Source organism: Crotalus tigris, unplaced genomic scaffold, assembly GCF_016545835.1.
Source record: "Crotalus tigris isolate CLP2741 ecotype Arizona unplaced genomic scaffold, ASM1654583v1 scf7180000017536.10889498, whole genome shotgun sequence".
NCBI lineage: Eukaryota > Metazoa > Chordata > Lepidosauria > Squamata > Viperidae > Crotalus > Crotalus tigris.
The window spans coordinates 4,229,649-4,247,614 of NW_024096460.1; the positions used below are offsets into that span (position 1 = coordinate 4,229,649).

At 37.5% G+C, this 17,966-nt stretch overlaps 2 protein-coding genes across 3 annotated transcripts in view; one reads left to right on the forward strand and one right to left on the reverse strand.

Annotated features, from left to right (window-relative positions):
- The window catches only part of HTRA1 (HtrA serine peptidase 1), a 41,556-nt gene extending 35,787 nt beyond the window's left edge, over positions 1 to 5,769 (forward strand). Inside the window, exons 8-9 of the mRNA XM_039338038.1 lie at positions 1,139 to 1,234; positions 3,831 to 5,769. Coding sequence (XP_039193972.1) covers positions 1,139 to 1,234; positions 3,831 to 3,999 — 265 coding nt within the window. The 3' untranslated portion in view covers positions 4,000 to 5,769. The remainder of the gene's footprint in view (positions 1 to 1,138; positions 1,235 to 3,830) is intronic.
- The window catches only part of LOC120305821 (deleted in malignant brain tumors 1 protein-like), a 28,273-nt gene continuing 13,082 nt past the window's right edge, over positions 2,776 to 17,966 (reverse strand). For both annotated transcript variants that reach the window (XM_039338226.1, XM_039338144.1), the window contains exons 3-8: positions 17,128 to 17,439; positions 15,185 to 15,202; positions 12,917 to 12,934; positions 10,160 to 10,471; positions 8,406 to 8,435; positions 2,776 to 3,837 (exon numbers count right to left, since the gene is read on the reverse strand). In XM_039338226.1, the coding sequence (XP_039194160.1) occupies positions 3,827 to 3,837; positions 8,406 to 8,435; positions 10,160 to 10,471; positions 12,917 to 12,934; positions 15,185 to 15,202; positions 17,128 to 17,439 (701 nt within the window). In that variant the 3' untranslated portion in view covers positions 2,776 to 3,826. The remainder of the gene's footprint in view (positions 3,838 to 8,405; positions 8,436 to 10,159; positions 10,472 to 12,916; positions 12,935 to 15,184; positions 15,203 to 17,127; positions 17,440 to 17,966) is intronic.

Sequence of the window (17,966 nt, forward strand, 5' to 3'; positions counted from 1 at the left end):
AACCTAATTGTCAGATTTGGGGCTAAATGGCCTGATTGCAGGCTCTCCTGAACTCAGACTCCTGATGCTTAATGCCAGGCCTATTTGTAGCATCATTTTTATCCATAATTCATCTACTACACAAGGCAGTAGATCTGACTCATACAGATCTATCTACTGCACAAGGCAGTAGATCTGACATATATCACCAAACTTTGTCTGGCCTTGTTAGAAATCTACATAGGCATCTTTCGGGTCTTTTACCAACCTCAGGGCCAGGGTCACTGATGTCTGAATAAAGGACATCTTACCTTGGTCAAGAATCCTATGGTATTTCAAAGATAGTTGGGTTTGAGTGCTTATACAGTATATTGGATCAGGGGAGAGAAATTTGGGATCTTGTTGGCGTAGTGATTGTCCTGATCTACGGCAGAATGCCATCCCTGAGTCTAGAAGCTGGTCTTTGGGAGAGATCTAGGACAATTTGCCACAGCCAACTCACCATAGCCAACTCGCTATAGGACAATTCAACACTGTATTAATCATTTCATTCAGTTACTTTTATTATTTTTGACCATGTTTTCGTTGAAATTATTGTAACTCTTGCATTTCTGGATAGACTTTGTTTTATTATTATTGGCCAACAATTATTATTGTTTTATTATTATTGAAATTCATTTAACTTTTGAATTTTGAATTGTCCTGAAGCAAATTGTCCTGTGGTGAGTTGGCCCTGGCAAGTTATCTCGTGGCAAGGTGGGCATAGCAACTTGTCTGTTCTGTTCTGGGACTTCTGGCGGGGTATATTTGATGAAAACCCTGGTTGATGTATTTCCGAGTTCTTTTACATTAAACTGAGAAAATGAAACAAAATTGCTTAGTGTTGCTCAGCAATGAACCTGTAGGCAAAATATTGTTCCATACTGTGAGCAAAATATATTTTTATTTCATGGACAACATTGTTTATTCCAGTAAACAAGTGAAAGATTCGTGACTCTTCTTTTGTTTATGCCTTAATAGATTTGTTAATATTTCAGAAGCTAAATGACTTAATCATTTTTGATGCATATAAACATAGCTGTTCCTTTTATAAATCTTTTGATCATATCCATTATGTTCTTACTAAATAATCAATTAGTATTTGATGTTTTTTCTCTAGTAAAGCTAAAGAACTTAGGGAACGCTATGAAGATTTCCCTGATGTTAATTCTGGAGCCTATATCGTTGAAGTAATTCCAGACACACCAGCTGAGATGTAAGTTAAAGAATTCTTGTTTTGTTTTGGTCCTAACCTTGCAAGGAAAAGCACTTTGATCAGAAAAACCAATAAATACAGAATTAATATGAATAGAATCTTCTGTGAGATATTTGAGAAAACCTGCTAGATCTCCAGTGCTATGATTAAAAAGTGGTTGCCATTTTTTTCATTTTTTCATTAGACATCTGATTCTACAAACCAATGAACCAATTCTAGCTGCTCTTATGATTGCAAAAAGGTTTCAGTGGTAGGACTTAAAATCAGCTGAAGCCCATCATTTTGCATAAAACTTGGCTTCTATTGGCACTGTTTTAGCTCTATTGTCAGGTCACTTGTTATATATGCTTACCCACTTAGTACTTGTGCCATGCCCAGAGAGATTAGAATACAATGCAAAAAAAGTTAAATGCAATTCTATAATACTTTTTGTGTAGCACTATCAAGTGTTTAAAGTGTTATACATGCGTTAACTTGAACAATAACATTATCTTCATCGTACAGATGTGGTAGGAAAGGAAAGAAGGGAGAATGAATGAGTGACTTGTATAAAATCTGGTTCACAGAGTTCTTAGATCTTAGCTGTACCTCGTATCTATTAGCCATTAGTCAGCATCTATTGATGTTTAGAATTTATCAGGATATTGTTGAACATGCACCACATCACTCAGTTTGCAAGAAACAATACTATCTAAAGCTTCTATAAATGGGAAGAGTTAGATAGTACTGTGTAATTTGTGAAATACAAGTCAGAAGTGATCAGAACCTGAAGCATTGAATTTTATTACTTTAATTCAGTTCTGGGGCTGTCTCCCTCCAGAATGATTCTGGGCAGCACCAGAGTTACAACTGTAAATTGCAACTTGAATAAATCAGAACTGGAAGGTGTATATGGGCCATGTAGTTGTCACATGTCACATTAAGGCATATTACTATTCAGGTAATCTCTGTGCTTATTTCTTCAAAGACTTAATTCTTCAAAGAGAAGTGATCATTTCTTCTTCTTTATAGACCTCACCCCTTCAGACATAGCTTGAAAGTATTATCCCAATTTACCCTACAAACATTAATATTTAATGAATGTGTACTCCTTATTAAGCTAATTTTTCTGGAGCTGTCATACCTACAGCAAGGATGAAGTTCCTTCATTTCATACTAATGATCTCTCTGAGCACTGTAAATGGTAGGCTGTCAAGAAATTAATAATTCCTGGAAAATGCCTCTTTTGAAAGAACTGCTTGTGTAAGGTATTTCTCTTTGCATGAGCAAATCTTGTGAAGGCTTTGTGGCTACATAAAATAGCTGTGCTTGAGGGTTGATTCATGTCTCCGCCTGTTCAATGGGTTTGTCTTTCCATAATGCATAGCTGGAGTTTGCCTACAAGACAGGACAAGATGATGTGGGGAAAGAATGCTGAACTCTTTTCATTAGCTTCAGTGCCACCAATGTGAAGGTAGTCAAGCTTGATGGATAGATTTACTCTTGCTCTAGAGGTCTAACTTTAATTTTTCAGTCAGAAAAAAAGTTTGTAAAAGAAGTCCTTGAAGGTTGCAGCCATGTAAGGTTTATTTCAAGGAAATGTTTAAAATGTTCTAAAAAAAGGAAATAGTATCCATTTTATGTCTTAAAAATCATCACTGAAGTACTAGTTTCCTCTCTAGTTTAACAATTAGATATCAGATAAATTAAATAACAATTAGGGTATAGAACAATTATTTTAATTTTAAATCAATGTCGTTATTATGCCAAAATCTGCTTATTTTCCCATTATATATTTATGTGGCTTTTACGCTGCCTTTCAACAATTGACCTCAAGAAGGTTAATGGCAGAAATTAAAAATGAACGTAACTATTTTTAAAACTGCCCTTGGAATCATATAGAGATGAAATCAATATTATCTTTGAAGGAAAAGCATTTCACAATTTGGAATTGATAAAAGATCTTTCCAGTGTGCCTGAGAAAGTGGATCTTTATAAATAGGCCCAGTTTCAAATTTAATTTTTAATCTATCTCATATATAAAATGATAAGATTGTGCATTAGTTAATAGCTGCATTTTGTACCAGTTGGCTCTCCCTGGAATCTGTTACAGGAATCCAAAAGTATATAACAAAATCTCTCCCATTGTTTGTAAATCCTGCGCAGAAACCAGTTATGGACAGGATTTGTTACTGTCTTGTGCTTATGTAGTGAGAGTTGAACCAACAAGGCAATAAAGATAGTATAGGAGGCATAGTAGGAAACAATAAGGTAAAAATAGCATCCTATATATGTTGCATGTAGTACATATAAATTAAAGTGTAGTTATTATACCAGCTCTTTCTTTACTCTGGGCAAAACTTTACAATGAGAGTTACGCATTGATGGATTCTTTATCAAGGGATGCTTTTTCATACTCATTTTGTTTAATGTGACTGGAAAATTCCTTTCTTTTCCCAAAGTAAGCATTACAGAGTAGGATACAGTGTTCCATACTGTATTTGCCAAATAGTAGTTACTTGGATTGAATTATGATTTTCATATCTTGAAGTATCTTGATATAGAAAGCAGTTGGAAGTTTCTTATTAGGCTAATATTTTTTTCTCGTTTATTTCAGAGGAGGCCTGAAAGAAAATGATGTGATTATAAGCATTAATGGACAACCAATAATCTCTGCTAATGATGTCAGTGACATTATCAAAAAGGACAGTACACTCAGTATGGTAGTACGCAGGGGGAATGAGGACATTATTCTAGCAGTTATTCCTGATGAAATTGACCATTAAATAGAGACATGAGCTGGATTTCATGCTACAAGCAGGCACTGGACTGTTTATATTATCTCTGTGCTGGTACAGAAAACAGTAGATTTTGACCAACTATCCAACTATGTTTAGTGATATTGTATTGCTGAATAAAGTAATTTTCCAATAGATAAAATGTTGAAGATGATACTTCAGCTATTCTTACAGTGTGCTTTGTATCTTTTGTGGAGTCCTTGGTGCTCTCTGAGCTACAATTCAAAAGAGACAATAAAAAAGCTAGAAGAGACTAGAACACTAAAAAAGCTAGAAGAGACAATAAAAAAGCTAGAAGAGACTAGCAGCTACACCCAGATAAGCAGGGATTAACATCAGAAAACTAATTAAGCAGAAAATAATATCCTAACCAAGGAATTACCAAGGAGAAAACTTCACCTCCGCTCACACAAGCTGTTGTATAATAAACAAAGAGCAAAGTCCAGAATCAGTGGCACTGATGATGTTATCTAGTCATGTAAGAAACATCTGCAAACAAGCATCCAAGCTAGAGATCACCAAGGACTACACAGTTCAACCTGAGTTCCATATGTTATTTTTTTATATATTTTTACTGGCTATTCCAACTGTTACTACCACCTTAGTGTCCATACGTTCTAATCTACAAGTTAAACCACCTGTAAAACATTACATTGCAGTATTCCATTTTGATTTTTCATGAAGATACAACTGTTAACAATATGAAAATATTTGAAATAAATGACTTGTATGCATGCAAGTCCGAAACCTATGCTGATTTTCTTTTTAAAAAAAAAACTACTGCAATTTCATTAACGCATTTTCACTTATATAATATGTTATTCCTGATAAAATTTATTCCATTTTTTTTTCAGACAAAAGGTATTTTGAAACTGGAATACAGACCATTGATTTTACTATATACTGTGTAATGCACATGCTTATTCTATTAAGCCAATGCTTTTATTCACAATTTTCACATAAAGGAGCACATTACTGGTCCTTGGTAGTTCCATCCAGGATGTACTATTGTGGATATAAGAAATATAATAGGCTTATGGTCTACCCTTTTTTCCCTGTCATTATTGTACAGGATGTTCTCTAATTGTTGACTTTTACATAATATCAAAGGCCACTGATTTGCTTCATCAGCAGTCTAACTTTAATAGATCAATGTGAAGTCAGCTGATGGTTCATTCCAGATCTGTGAGCTATTCATGTGCTTCCTCAGTCAATAATCTTCCAAAGTCAATGTACTGAAATTGGAGAATTGCACAGCTCACATTGACAATTCTTCATACCACTAATCTACAATTTTATAGAAAGACAATTATGTCCCAAGAATCATTTGATTGTGCAAATATATATGAAAACTTTCTGAGAGAAAACCAGGAATTACTAGTCTGTAGCTGAAGATGATTAACTGTTGGAAAGAATTCTGCAGGGGAATATTTAATCAGTCAATACAAAATGACTAAATTAGTAAATTATTTTGGCTTGCTAATGAAAACATTTTTGCAGGAGCTTCCCGATTTTTTTTTTTCCAACTCTTGATAGTCCCTGCTTCAAGCATTCTCTTTATTATCATTTCCAGCTGGGTTCATGACATATAATCTATTTAGGTGTAAAAGGCTCTGTGCCTAGGACCTACAAAATTGTTGGGGCATACAAAGATATTGTTAATAAAAAACAAAAATATGAAAAATAACAATAAACTCAAAACCCATACTGTATGTTCCATCAATAAACATAAAAAATTAATAAAAATGAAAAAATGTATCTAAGAGATTGTTTCTCCTTATTTACCACTTATTTCCTGTGACTTTCTGAAAAATAAAGAACCATGTAATATCTTTATAACTCTGAGGATCTGGACTATTCACACAATAGGAACCCACAAGATCAATGTGTTTAGGCCCAGCAGAGTCTTAATATAGCCCTGGCTGGATTTATATCTTTTCCCAAGAAACATGCAATAATCTAGGGAATGCTGTTTAACATCTGCAAAATTTAGAAATGTACTTGGGAAATATTTAAGGCAAACACATCTGGAATATAGATGTACAATAAAAGTTTACAATTCCTAAAACAAAATCTATAAAAGTTTACAATTCCTAAAACAAAATCTAGAAGGCAGTTGATGTTGAATCCATGAAAATGACAAGACTGGCTAAGGAGTTAGGATGAGGAACTGAAATGAAAAAAATGGGAGAAGTCTCTAACTCTATGTCTCAACCTTGGCAACTTTCAGATATGTGAACTTCAGGTGCAAGAATTTCCCAACCCTAAAGGTAATTTCAAATGTGTGTAAATTTTGCCTCCCTGAATTTGGTTATTAAAAATATTCAATAACCAGATTTAGCCTTAATATTGTTCAGGATGACCCGCTCCCTTCTTAAAGTGGAGGAGGCAGAGGAACCCTTGCAGGGGAGAGCTGAGGAGTTTGTTCAGTTTCTTTTGGACAAAATCGCTCAGATTCAGAGAGACCTGGACTCCGACTGGGCAGTGCCAGCCGAGTTGCCGGGGGCTGGTCTTAGTCATGTTATCTGGAGCGAGTTTGAGCCTGTGACCCCTGATGAAGTGGACCCGTGAGGGCAATGAATGCCGCCACCTGTTTATTGGACCCATGCCCCTCCTGGCTGGTTTCTGCCAGTAGGGAGGTGACACGAGGCTGGCTCCAGGAGATAATCAACGCCTCCTTGATGGATGGATCTTTCCCACAACCTTTAAAGGAAGGGGTGGTGAGGCCCCTCCTCAAGAAGCCTTCCCTGGACCCAGCTGTTTTGAAGAACTTTTGTCCTGTCTCCAACCTCCCCTTTGTGGGGAAGGTTGTAGAGAAGGTGGTGTCCCAACTCTTGCGATCCTTGGATGAAACTAATTATCTGGACACTTTTCAATCTGGTTTCAGGCTCGGCTACAGCACTGAGACTGCTTTGGTCGCACTGACCGATGACCTCTGGCGAGCCCGGGATAGGGGTCATTCCTCTATCCTGGTGCTTCTTGACCTCTCAGCGGCTTTCGATACCATCGACCATGGTATCCTTCTGCGTCGTCTCGGAGAGGTGGGGGTGGGCGGCATCATATTGCGGTGGTTCTACCTCTCTGACAGGTCGCAGTCGGTGTTGGCGGGTGGACAGAGATCGACCCCTAGGCGCCTCGATCATGGGGTGCCTCAGAGCTTGGTCCTGTCCCCCCTCCTTTTTAACATCTACATGAAACCGCTGGGTGAGATCATTCGACGACACGGGGTGAGGTATCATCAGTACGCAGATGATATCCAATTGTATATCTCCACCCCGTGTCCTTTCAGTGAAATGGAGATAAGTTGAGTATTAAGAAAGAACACGTATATCATTAAAAAGGCACAACAAAGAATATTCTGTCTGCATCAACTCAGAAAGCTCAGATTGCCCAAGGATCTGATGATACAGTTTTATAGACAAATTATTGAGTTTGTCATTTGTACCTCTATAACAGTCTGGTTTGGCACAGCAACCAAACAGGACAGGTAACAGATTTCAATGGATAGTTAGGACTGTAGAAAAAACAATTGCAACCAGCCTGTCTTCCAATAAGGATCTGTATACTGCTCAAATCAGAAAGAGGGCTGAGAAAATACCTACAGACATCTCACATCCTGCAAATAATTGTTTCAACTTCTTCCGTCAGGACGCCGCTATAGGCCATTGCATGCCAAAATAGCTAGACACAAAGATAGTTTTTCCCCCTATGCCATCACTCTGCTGAATACCTAATTCCCACAGCACTGTCTTAGGCCTAAAGATATTTACCCATGTAGTAGGCTGTATTGCTATAATCCTTGTCATCTTCTCATCTTTCTCACCTCATCTTTCCTTCTATCATCTCCTATTAGTATCTTATGATGTTTGTATCTTATGATTAATGATTGTAACTATGATTTATGATCTATGACCTATCATTTTGTTGTTTGTATGTACACTGAGAGCTTATGCATCAGAGACAAATTCTTTGTGTGTCCAATCATACTTGGCCAATACAGAATTCTATTGTATACAGTTTTAAATCACCACCATCACCATCTTTCAAAGAACTGCAAGACTATAGATGATGCCCTTCTGAGAAGGGATTATAGCTCTCTGAGAAATTCTTGGACTTTTTTGGACACATTTGAAAGCTGTCAAGGTTGAGAAACACTGGTCTAAATCTTTCAAATGTACCTATGGCAAGGAAGCAGCATTTTCTCTGCTTACAACGCTTAAGCCATCCAGACCATATCCTTGTGACCTGAACCTAAGGCAGAAGAGCTTATGCCCTATTGATAATTTGAACTGTGTGCAAATGTTACTTCCCCTGAGTTTGATCATTACAAAATGTTCAGTAATCAGACTGAATATTATTATATATTAATTTCAACAATATTACAATTAACTTACCTGGCATTCCAGTTGGGTTCAATTCAGAATCTGTCAATGGAGATAAACTGAGTGTTCATAAAGAACATGAATATACAAGTTTAAATCATTATCATCACCACCACCATTATCATTACCTTCACCATCATCTTTAAAGCAACTGCAAGGCCCTCCTAAGAAAGGGCCATAGGTCTGTGATTGAGAAATGTTCACATCAGAAACTTTCTGATGCACCTCTTAACTGATTTAAGTTAAAGATGAGAAAGCAGGTGATCAGTGTAAAACTTCTGCTTGAGTCTCTAGAAAATCCCCGCCAGTCATAATTTATGATGGTGAGATAGATAAAGTGATCTTTAGGACTTTTTTGGACACATTTGAAAGCTAAGGAATTAGCTTTTTTACAGGATCAGTCCTGCATTCCCTGTAAGGAAAAAGACTCTTATCTCTCTAAAAATCCCTGTGAAAGAAATGAACCCAACCCTTTATTACAATATTTTAAACCTCCCATTAATATGAAAAATATGCTTCAGCTAAGATTTGGGGCATGGATTTCTTGGAACAAAGAAAGGAAATTACCAAGAAAGTAGCTCCAACCCAACTAAAGTCAGGCGTTGAGAGTAATGATGCACAGCTTAGTCATAACTATTTATTGTTCCAATAATTTTAATGAAATTTAGTCATTGCTTAGTTGGTTAAGACTTATGTGGTTTAGGTTAAAAAAAAAAAGCCTGGTTAGTTTTTTAGAAGAATCAAAATTCTAGCCTCAATTGATTTAGCAGCAAAGCAAACTTGCTAGGAAGTATACTTTTATTCAAGGCAACATGATGGTTGCAGCTATGGAGAGTTTTCTGAGATCCCAGTTAAAAAGTGTTGTTCAAACTGTTACCACAAATAGCTGCTCTTGGGGCTTAATGTGCAAAACCTGAAAATTGACATTAATTTGAGAAAGATCTGCTGGCAGGAACCTCTATCACCCTCACAGTGTAATTCCACTGATTCCATGTGTTTTGTTCCAAACAATTTCCATAAAGCAAAAAGCTACAAAGAAATCTGTGGATTAGATAGTTGCAAACTAAGGACATTTACTTTAAACAAACCCCTTTTTCTGATCCATCTCTAGAAAACCTCGATAAGATATTAACAGAAGCTCATTGCCAATGAACCAAAGATCAATTTTAAATAAAGAGCAACCAGAATTTTTGATGGAGAAAACAAAAGCTGAATTGCAGCTGAATATATGTGCCAAAGAAAGGAGAGCTACTAGTAATTCGTGATGCTTTTCTTAAAATTAAATCACATTTTAAAAGTTACCAAAAAAGAGAGATTATTTCTGAAGTTATTTTTAAACTTTTTGTATGCACCACTTAGTAAATGAAATTTTGAATTAGTTTCGAGAAGATGCATGATGATCAGCTATGCACTGTGAATAATTTATAATAATAAACGTATAAATTAACCTTGTGAACTCTCAAGCTTCCTCCTTCCGTTATATATTCAAGATGGACGATATTTAATATTTATTTGCTACGTATATGTAGGGATGTGGGTCTATACATATGTTGTTCAGAATATGTTTAGATTTGTGTCATGTATGTGTTTCACTTTGAGAGCAGGCAACTAAATTTCATTTTTGATGTGTGCCATTGTGCCCATAGTATAAAAAATGACAATAAAAGTTATCTTATCTTATTTCTTAATTACAAAATCTACTGAAGGAGAAGGATGATGTGCAAAATATTTCTGATGATTTTTACAAAGCAGAAGAAACTACCTACCTGAGCATATAACAGCAGCATCTTTGTAATTTCCACATGTAGCAGGACGATACTCATACGGGCACGTCATTAAATCGTATTCCGATCCTGAGCAATTTACTTTAGTCATCAAAGGGCCGGTCTCCCCTTTACCAAAAGAGCCATCGCTCAAGGCAGCAAGAGCATAGCCACAGTGCATTTGATTGCAGACAACCTCAGCATCTCTCATGTCCCAATCTTCACCGCAAACCACAGTTCTCCAGTTGGCAAAATAAATGACTTGAATACGACCAGCACATCGGTCTGGACCACCCACCAGCTCCACAAACATCACTTCATTTGGGGGGGGGGGAGAAAAAAGGCAAAAATGATTGCTATCAGCACCGCTGATTATAGATTCATTTTCAAAATTAAGTAAAACCACAAAAAACAGATGTTTTTCATCTGTTCCCCCACCAAAAAAAAAAAAAATAGGGGAATGATGGTAGCTGCAGTATCTGTTTTTAGTCAGTACAGGTAATCCTCGATTTATGACCACAATTTACCCCAAAATTTCTGTTGCTAAGTGAGACAGTTATTAAGTGAACTTTGGCTCATTTTCAGACCTTTCTTGCCACAGTTGTTAAGTGACTCACTGCAGTTGTTAAGTTAATAACATGGTTGATGAATAAATCTGGCTTCCTCACTGACTTTACTCATTAGAAGGTCATAAATATGAGTCAGTTGCCAAGTGTCTGAATTTTGATCCTGTGGCCATGGAGATGCTGCAACAGTTGTAAGTGTGAAAAACGGCCATAAGTCAGTTTTTAAAGTGTCGTAACTTCAAACTGTCACTAAATGAACTGTTGTAAGTCAAGGACTACCTGTAGTAGGGACGGGTATAATCATTTTTGAAAAAAAGAGAATGTCAGTGTCATTTGCAAATTTTCTAAAAAGTTGCAAATAGAAAATAAGTTGCAACCTTTTCAACAGGTTACTTTATTATGTGAAGTCTGGAAAAGATCAGTTATGGGTAGGGAGAGGCGATATGAAAAGATGTCAGCAGAACAGGCAAACTGGGTAGAATCTGGTGGAAGACTAGAGAAGCCGCATGGAGAAGCTGGAAAAGAAGCAGCCAGGGATGAGGAAATGCCAAACAATGTGGGCTGGGCAGATGCAAATAAAAAGGAGGAATGGTGCTAATAAAGGAGAATATTTGTAGCTCAGGGTTGGCGTGAGAGATCCTTGGTGCTCTCTGAGCTGCTTGTTTTCTTGTAGACGTTTCATTATCCAAATTAGGTAACATAATCAGTGCATTGACAATGTTATCTTGTTTAGGTAATGAAATATCTGCAACAAAGCAAGGAAGCTCAGAGAGCACCAAGGACAGTGGTGGGATTCAGCCAGTTCACACCAGTTCAGCAGAACTGGTAGCTAATTTTTTGTTGCCCAGGTCCAGAATGGACTTCCGCAAGCAGCATCCACACAGAGAACCGGTTGTTCACATATTTGAATCCCACTACTGACCAAGGATCCCTCAAAGAGGAATGGGCCAGAAATAGAGTAGCAGGCAAAGCAAAAGAGGCTAGATCAGCTGGGAGGGGGAGGAAAAGAAGACAAGAAGAGAGTATATGTCAGTGGTGGCGAATCTATGGCATGGGTGCCAGAAGCGGCACTCAGAGCCCTGTCTGTGGGCACACGTGCCGTTGCCCCAGCCTCGCCTCCCCCTGTGATCCCTCCTCTCCAGCAGCCCCCCCCCCGAAGGAGAGTCGCCCCTGAGCGTGGCCCACATGGAGCAGCACAGCCAAGGACATGGCAGCCAGGTAGCGTAGACAAGACTCTGCCCTCACACCCCATCGTGCACAGTTGATGCTGCAGGGCGCAGGCAGAGGGCGTGACTGCCATAACGCTGCTGGGCTGCCTAGGTGATTTGCGGCGGGTCCTGGAGGTGGTGAGTGGCCCTGTGGGCAGGCGGGGTGGGGGATGGGGGGCAGAGCAGGGGTGGGGCAGGGTGTGGAGTGGGGATGGGGCACTCAGTCTCTAAAAGGTTCGCTATCACTGGTATACGTGCTCTAGCTCAGAACTGAACTGTGGAGTCCTTGGTGCTCATCCAAGCTCAGAGAGCACCAAAGACTCCAAAGAGAAGACTAGAAAGTCTCAAGGACTGGAGGATTTGTGGGGTTCTCATTGACATTACATCATATGTGATCCAGAGCTCTTGCATTTTGTACTAAATACAGTTTTATGTTTTTAACGTGAAACTCTAATATTTAATAACTCTTTAAAAACTCTTGCATTTCATGCATGCTACTTTAAAGAGATATATAGTTTAACAGGGATGAGGTATTGTTCTCCCAGCTGCTTTTAAGAAATAGTAACAAGTTTTGTCAAGTTATAAATCCATAGTAGCATACTCTTTAGAGCAGGTATGTCAAACTGCCGGCCCATGGGCTGGATGCATCATACTGAGACCGCACCCACCTCATTGCTGACAATGGCAAAAAAGTCACGATATGTCACGACACATTACGTGACGTTGCGAGTTTGACACCGCTGCTTTAGAGAATAGAGAGTCACAATAATTAGAAAAAAAGTAACATTACAGGAAGAGGTCACAAGTAGCTTACTTCCAATCTTTACCTGAATGAATTAACTGAACTAAAATGTTAATTGCATTCAGAGATGCTGAACTCTGTACATTCACAGTTTACTGAAACATTTAAAGAAACTCATTCCATGCAAAATATTTTAAAAGCTAGTGGGTTTTGTTTAAAAGAAAAGACCTAAACACAGACTTACCATCACCTTCAGTTCCAGCTGGAAGATATAATAAAATGTGATTATTAACATCTGTAATCTATTTACATCTACATCTATAGATAACACACACACACAAATAAAACATTTTCCCTTTTCACCTCACTAAAGATCAACATCTTTAGATCTTGTCAGGTAACCAAATATTTAACAACATCACATGATTAAGGTTGCACAATGTTCACTAAAAAAACCTAAAACAGCTGGAGAATTGCAAGGGTAAAAGGTCAGGCAAATACTGAAATTTTTAGAATTTTGTTTAAATTCCGGGTCTTAGTTTTCTATAATTATATTGATCTAAATAGGACTTTTTTTCTGCTGAATCACTACATCTGTTGCTGCTAAACCATAACTCTTTTCTTTTCAAATAATTATTGTAAATGGTATGGCAGGCTACTATCTTTCCTCTGGAAGAATTGGGTAAAATTCATCCTTTTTTGTTACATAAAAATTAGATTTTGTTTCAGAAGTTGAAAGTAACAGAATAACAGAGTTGGAAAGGAACTTGGAGGTCTTATAATCCAACCCCCTGCTCAATCAGGAAACCCTACACCATTTCAGATAAATAATTGTCTCATCTCTTTTTAAAAACCTCCTGTGTTGGAGTATCCACATCTTCCGGAGGCAAACTGTTCTATTGATTAATTGTCTAACTTTAGGAAATTTCTCCTTAGTTCTGGGTTGGTTCTCTCCTTGATTAGTTTCCATCCATTGCTTCTTGTTCTGCCTTCAGTTGACCCCTCTTCTTTGTGGCAGCCCCTTAGATCAGAGGTCCCCAACCTTTTGGGCACCAGGGACCAGTTCCGTGGAGAGAGGTTTTTCTGTGGACCAGAGGGGCCATGGTTTTGGGTGCTGCCTGCATCCCATGGATGGGGCTTTGCTTGTTTGTGTGGACCGGTTGCTGGCAATCTGGTACTGGTCCATGGACCAGGGATTGGGGACCCCTGCCTTAGATATTGGAACATTGCTATCATATCATCTCTAGTCCTTATTTTTATTTAACTAGAGATACCCAATTCTTGCAACTGTTCTTCATATGCTTTAGCCTCCAACCCCCTAATCTTCTTTGTTGCGCTTCTCTGCAATCTTTCTAGAGTCTCAACAGCTTTTTTTTATATCATGACAACCAAAACTGGATGCAATAGTCCAAGTGCTGTCATACCAAGGCATTACAAAGTGGTACTAACAGTTCCGGTAATCTTGATTCTATCCCTTTGTTAATGCAGCGTAGGACTGTGTTGGGTTTTTGGCAGCTGCAGCACACTGCTGGCTCATATTTAAGAATGGACACTCTTAGAGTATCCACTAGCACTCTAAGATCCCTCTCGTAGCTATTGAGCCTATACCTGTGCATTTGATTTTTCTTGCCTAAATGGAGAACGTTACTTTTCTCATCACTGAATTTCATTTTGTTAGATAGTGTTCAAGTCTGTCAAGATCCTTCTGTATCTTGAGCTTATCTTCTGGCATATTGGCTATTCCTGCCAGCTTGGTATCAAATTTGATGAGTTCCCTTTCTAGCCCCACTGCATACTTCCCTCCATGTATAGAAGCAGTTCCATTAAGGACTACATGTTGAGTATGATTAATCAGCCACTTACAAGTCCATTTGGTAGTGATGCTTCCTAACCCACATTTTTCTAACTTAGCAAGTAGTAGTTTATAGTCTATTTATCACACCTTACTGAAGTCCAAATAAATGATATCCACAGGTCAAAGAATGCAATAAGTTTTGTCTGGCATATTTGTTTTTGCCAAACCCATTCTGGGTTTGTCATCAGACTCTATCAATGGCATTTTTATTTCATGTTTGTTTGCCTTCTCCATTTGGTTCTGAGCAATATACTTTGACTTTTGAAAGTAGACCAGTCTTACCTGAATACACAATTTCAGAATTTTGAATTAACCATCTTCATAGTAATATCTACTAATGGTTCTATTCATAATCTTCCCTAAAAACTATAATTATAAAATTTATAGTGGTCTTATTTCTATTGAACATGCAAAATCACAAGCATTCAAAAATTAATACCAAACTCCATACTGTGAATCAGTAATACTATTATTATGAAGACATTTAATGTAAAAAATATTCCCAAAGTAGCCCTTTGCAACCTATTTCCCACTAGTAGTGATGAAATCCCCCAAAATTGGAAGATACCAGCTTTGATAAGATGCTCCATAGTTTGGTACATTATTATTATGCAAGAATATAGACAAATATTCATAAGCATGAAAGAGAAGACTTACCTGGTTTATACTTTTCACCTGTAAGAAAATAATTTTCAAAAAGTTAAAGTACTAATAATTAATTAATCATTACCATATGGATGTTATTTTTGTTTGCAGTATTTTAAACTTGTTTATTTTACGATCTTTGTTTAAGATACTATTTAGCACAGATAGTAAACTGAACTGAAGGAAACAAGACAAGTAAGAAAAAAAATTACAGGTGATTCTTGATTAATAACTGCCTTGTTCAGTGACCACTTGAATTCTCATGGCACTGGTCCTCAAATGTATCACAACATCCCTGCAGTCACATGATGACAATATGGGTGGATCTCAATTGGCATGATTTACAATGGTCGCAGTGTCCCACAATCACATGACTAACATTTGTGACTTTCACAGTCAGCTTCTGACAAGCAAAATCAATGGGGAAGCTTACAGTAAGTTGCAAGTCATGATTAAAAGATGTTGTACTTAACAACCACAGATGATTCTCTTAATTACTGAAGCAGAGCTGACGTTATAAGCTGGGCACAGTCATGTAATGTTTCATTTAGTGACCACATTGTTTAGAATCAGAGTTGCTAGTTCCTCTTGTGGTGATTAAGTGATGCCTATTCTGAACCTATTTAGAATGGCCTTCAAATTCAGATCAAATCCAGCACTATGCAAATTGAGCATATCATGATTGCTTTTGAGGTTTTAACCTTAACGATATTAGTGTTTGAGACTCTTCTCCAGTTTATTTCTAGATTGTATAGCAATTGAAATATGATATTGGAGCTCTGGAGTAGCATTGTTCTACATAGCTTAGCAGAACAATTAAGAATGACCATTTTATCTAATAAGATTTCATCTTCCTTAGAATTTAATCAGTAATTGCACAAGCAATATTTGAACTGCTGCCTTTACAAGGGAGCAATTGATAATACCAGAAATTCTCAAATAAGCTCCTGCCTTTCTTAGAGGACTGCTAACAGATAAACTATCACAATTTCTCAAATGATTCTCTCTTTCCATATGTTCATAGTGATCTAAATATTAACAGAATGTCATGGGAACTATCACAAAAAAGACAACAATCAGTAGACCACGATGTCCAACTCGCCACATCACATGATGTGTTGCAACATATCGTGACTTTTTTTTTGCATTGTGGGCTGGCAGTTTGCCCCTGCAGTAGATCATACAGTATGCAACAAGGAATATGTGAAAGGGCCTTTCAGGATTTGCCTTCAAGTACTTGTTCTGTTTCTTCTTTCTATTGCAGACTCATAGTTCGTCTTAAATGATTAATTAAAAGTATCAGTAAAAAGGTCACACAGACATTTGATGAGACCCACATTTAGCATGCGTTAGTGCAACATCTGTTAAGACACTACTAATAGTTTATGCTGGGATTCAATTTACAACAGCAATTGCCGTCCTAAATGATACAGTCACACTTTATGACCACTTGACTTTGTGACAGAAATTCTGGTCTCAATAGCCATTGTAAGTGAAGAATTACTTGCAGTAGTTTGATCACCTGGAAAATTCAAGTGAATAATCTCCTTCTCTGTCATGGATCCCAACCTCTGAAACAGAATAGATAAGGACAGACATCTCTCTTCTAGGGTTCAGAAAAACTTTTAAAACCTGGCTTTGGTCCCAAGCCTGGACTTGGTGTATCAGTATTATTGTGTTTTTTTGTTGGATTTGTGTTATTTACAAGTTAGTTTTACTTTAGGCTGTCCGTTTGATTTGATATTTTAAATTTTATGGATTTCCCAGTTTTGTATGCTGCTCAAAGTCTATTGGATTTGGGCAACTAATATGACAAGAAATGACAAGAGACAATAAAATTAATACCTGTAGTAAGGGAACCATCTTATCTTACAAGTGCCTCTACAGTACTATTTAGTGAATAACCATATTGATTCCACATTTCCAGTAAAAATCAAGACTTGAGGAGTTCATACCTGTGCAGAGAACTGTAGCATCTTGTTGATGATTGCAGTTATGCACACCCCACCCAGGGTTCTTACAACTCCACAGAAAGAATTCATCTCCATTGCATTGGACGTCACTTAGGACAATTTCGCCGGAGCCTGAGCCAAACTTAGGCCAGGGTAGGGTTGCTACAGCGTCCCCACATCCTAGCTGTTGGCAAACGACCTGAGCATCTTTCATATCCCAGTTGTTGCCACAGACAGTTCCCCAGGCTCCTTCATAATACACTTCCACACGTCCCTCACAATAGTTGTACGTGCCTGCCAGTCTGAGAGACAATCCTATGCAAGACCAAAGTGAACAGATTAATATTGTTTACAGTTGGATGTGAATGAAATACAATAGGTTTAGTTCTTTCATTTCACAGAAAAGACTTCCCTGATTGGGGGGAGGGGTGTATCTATCAAATATTCTGTAAATTTTGGCAATTATAGTGCCAACATCTGGAAAACTATCATATAAGCAGCCTGAGACTGAAACTTTCTTCTAACAGTACTTTAATCCAAAGTGAGTTTTAAATGGCAGTATAGTAGATATTCATATGTATTTATTTTTAAGGAAGGGTGGTAGAAAACACAGTGAAAATTCTGACCACTTAAGTACTTCTTTTTCCCAAGCTATCCTGGAAGTGCCTTACCTTTATTTTGCTTTATTTTATGTAACAAATATCTAAATTTCATATCTAATTCTAACTCTCCTGTTTTACAATTGCACAGTTCTATTCCACATATCTTTGCATACATTTCCGATCAACAGTAATGTTTTGCAAGAGATTTACTAAAATATAATGCATTTTTGTATGTCATTC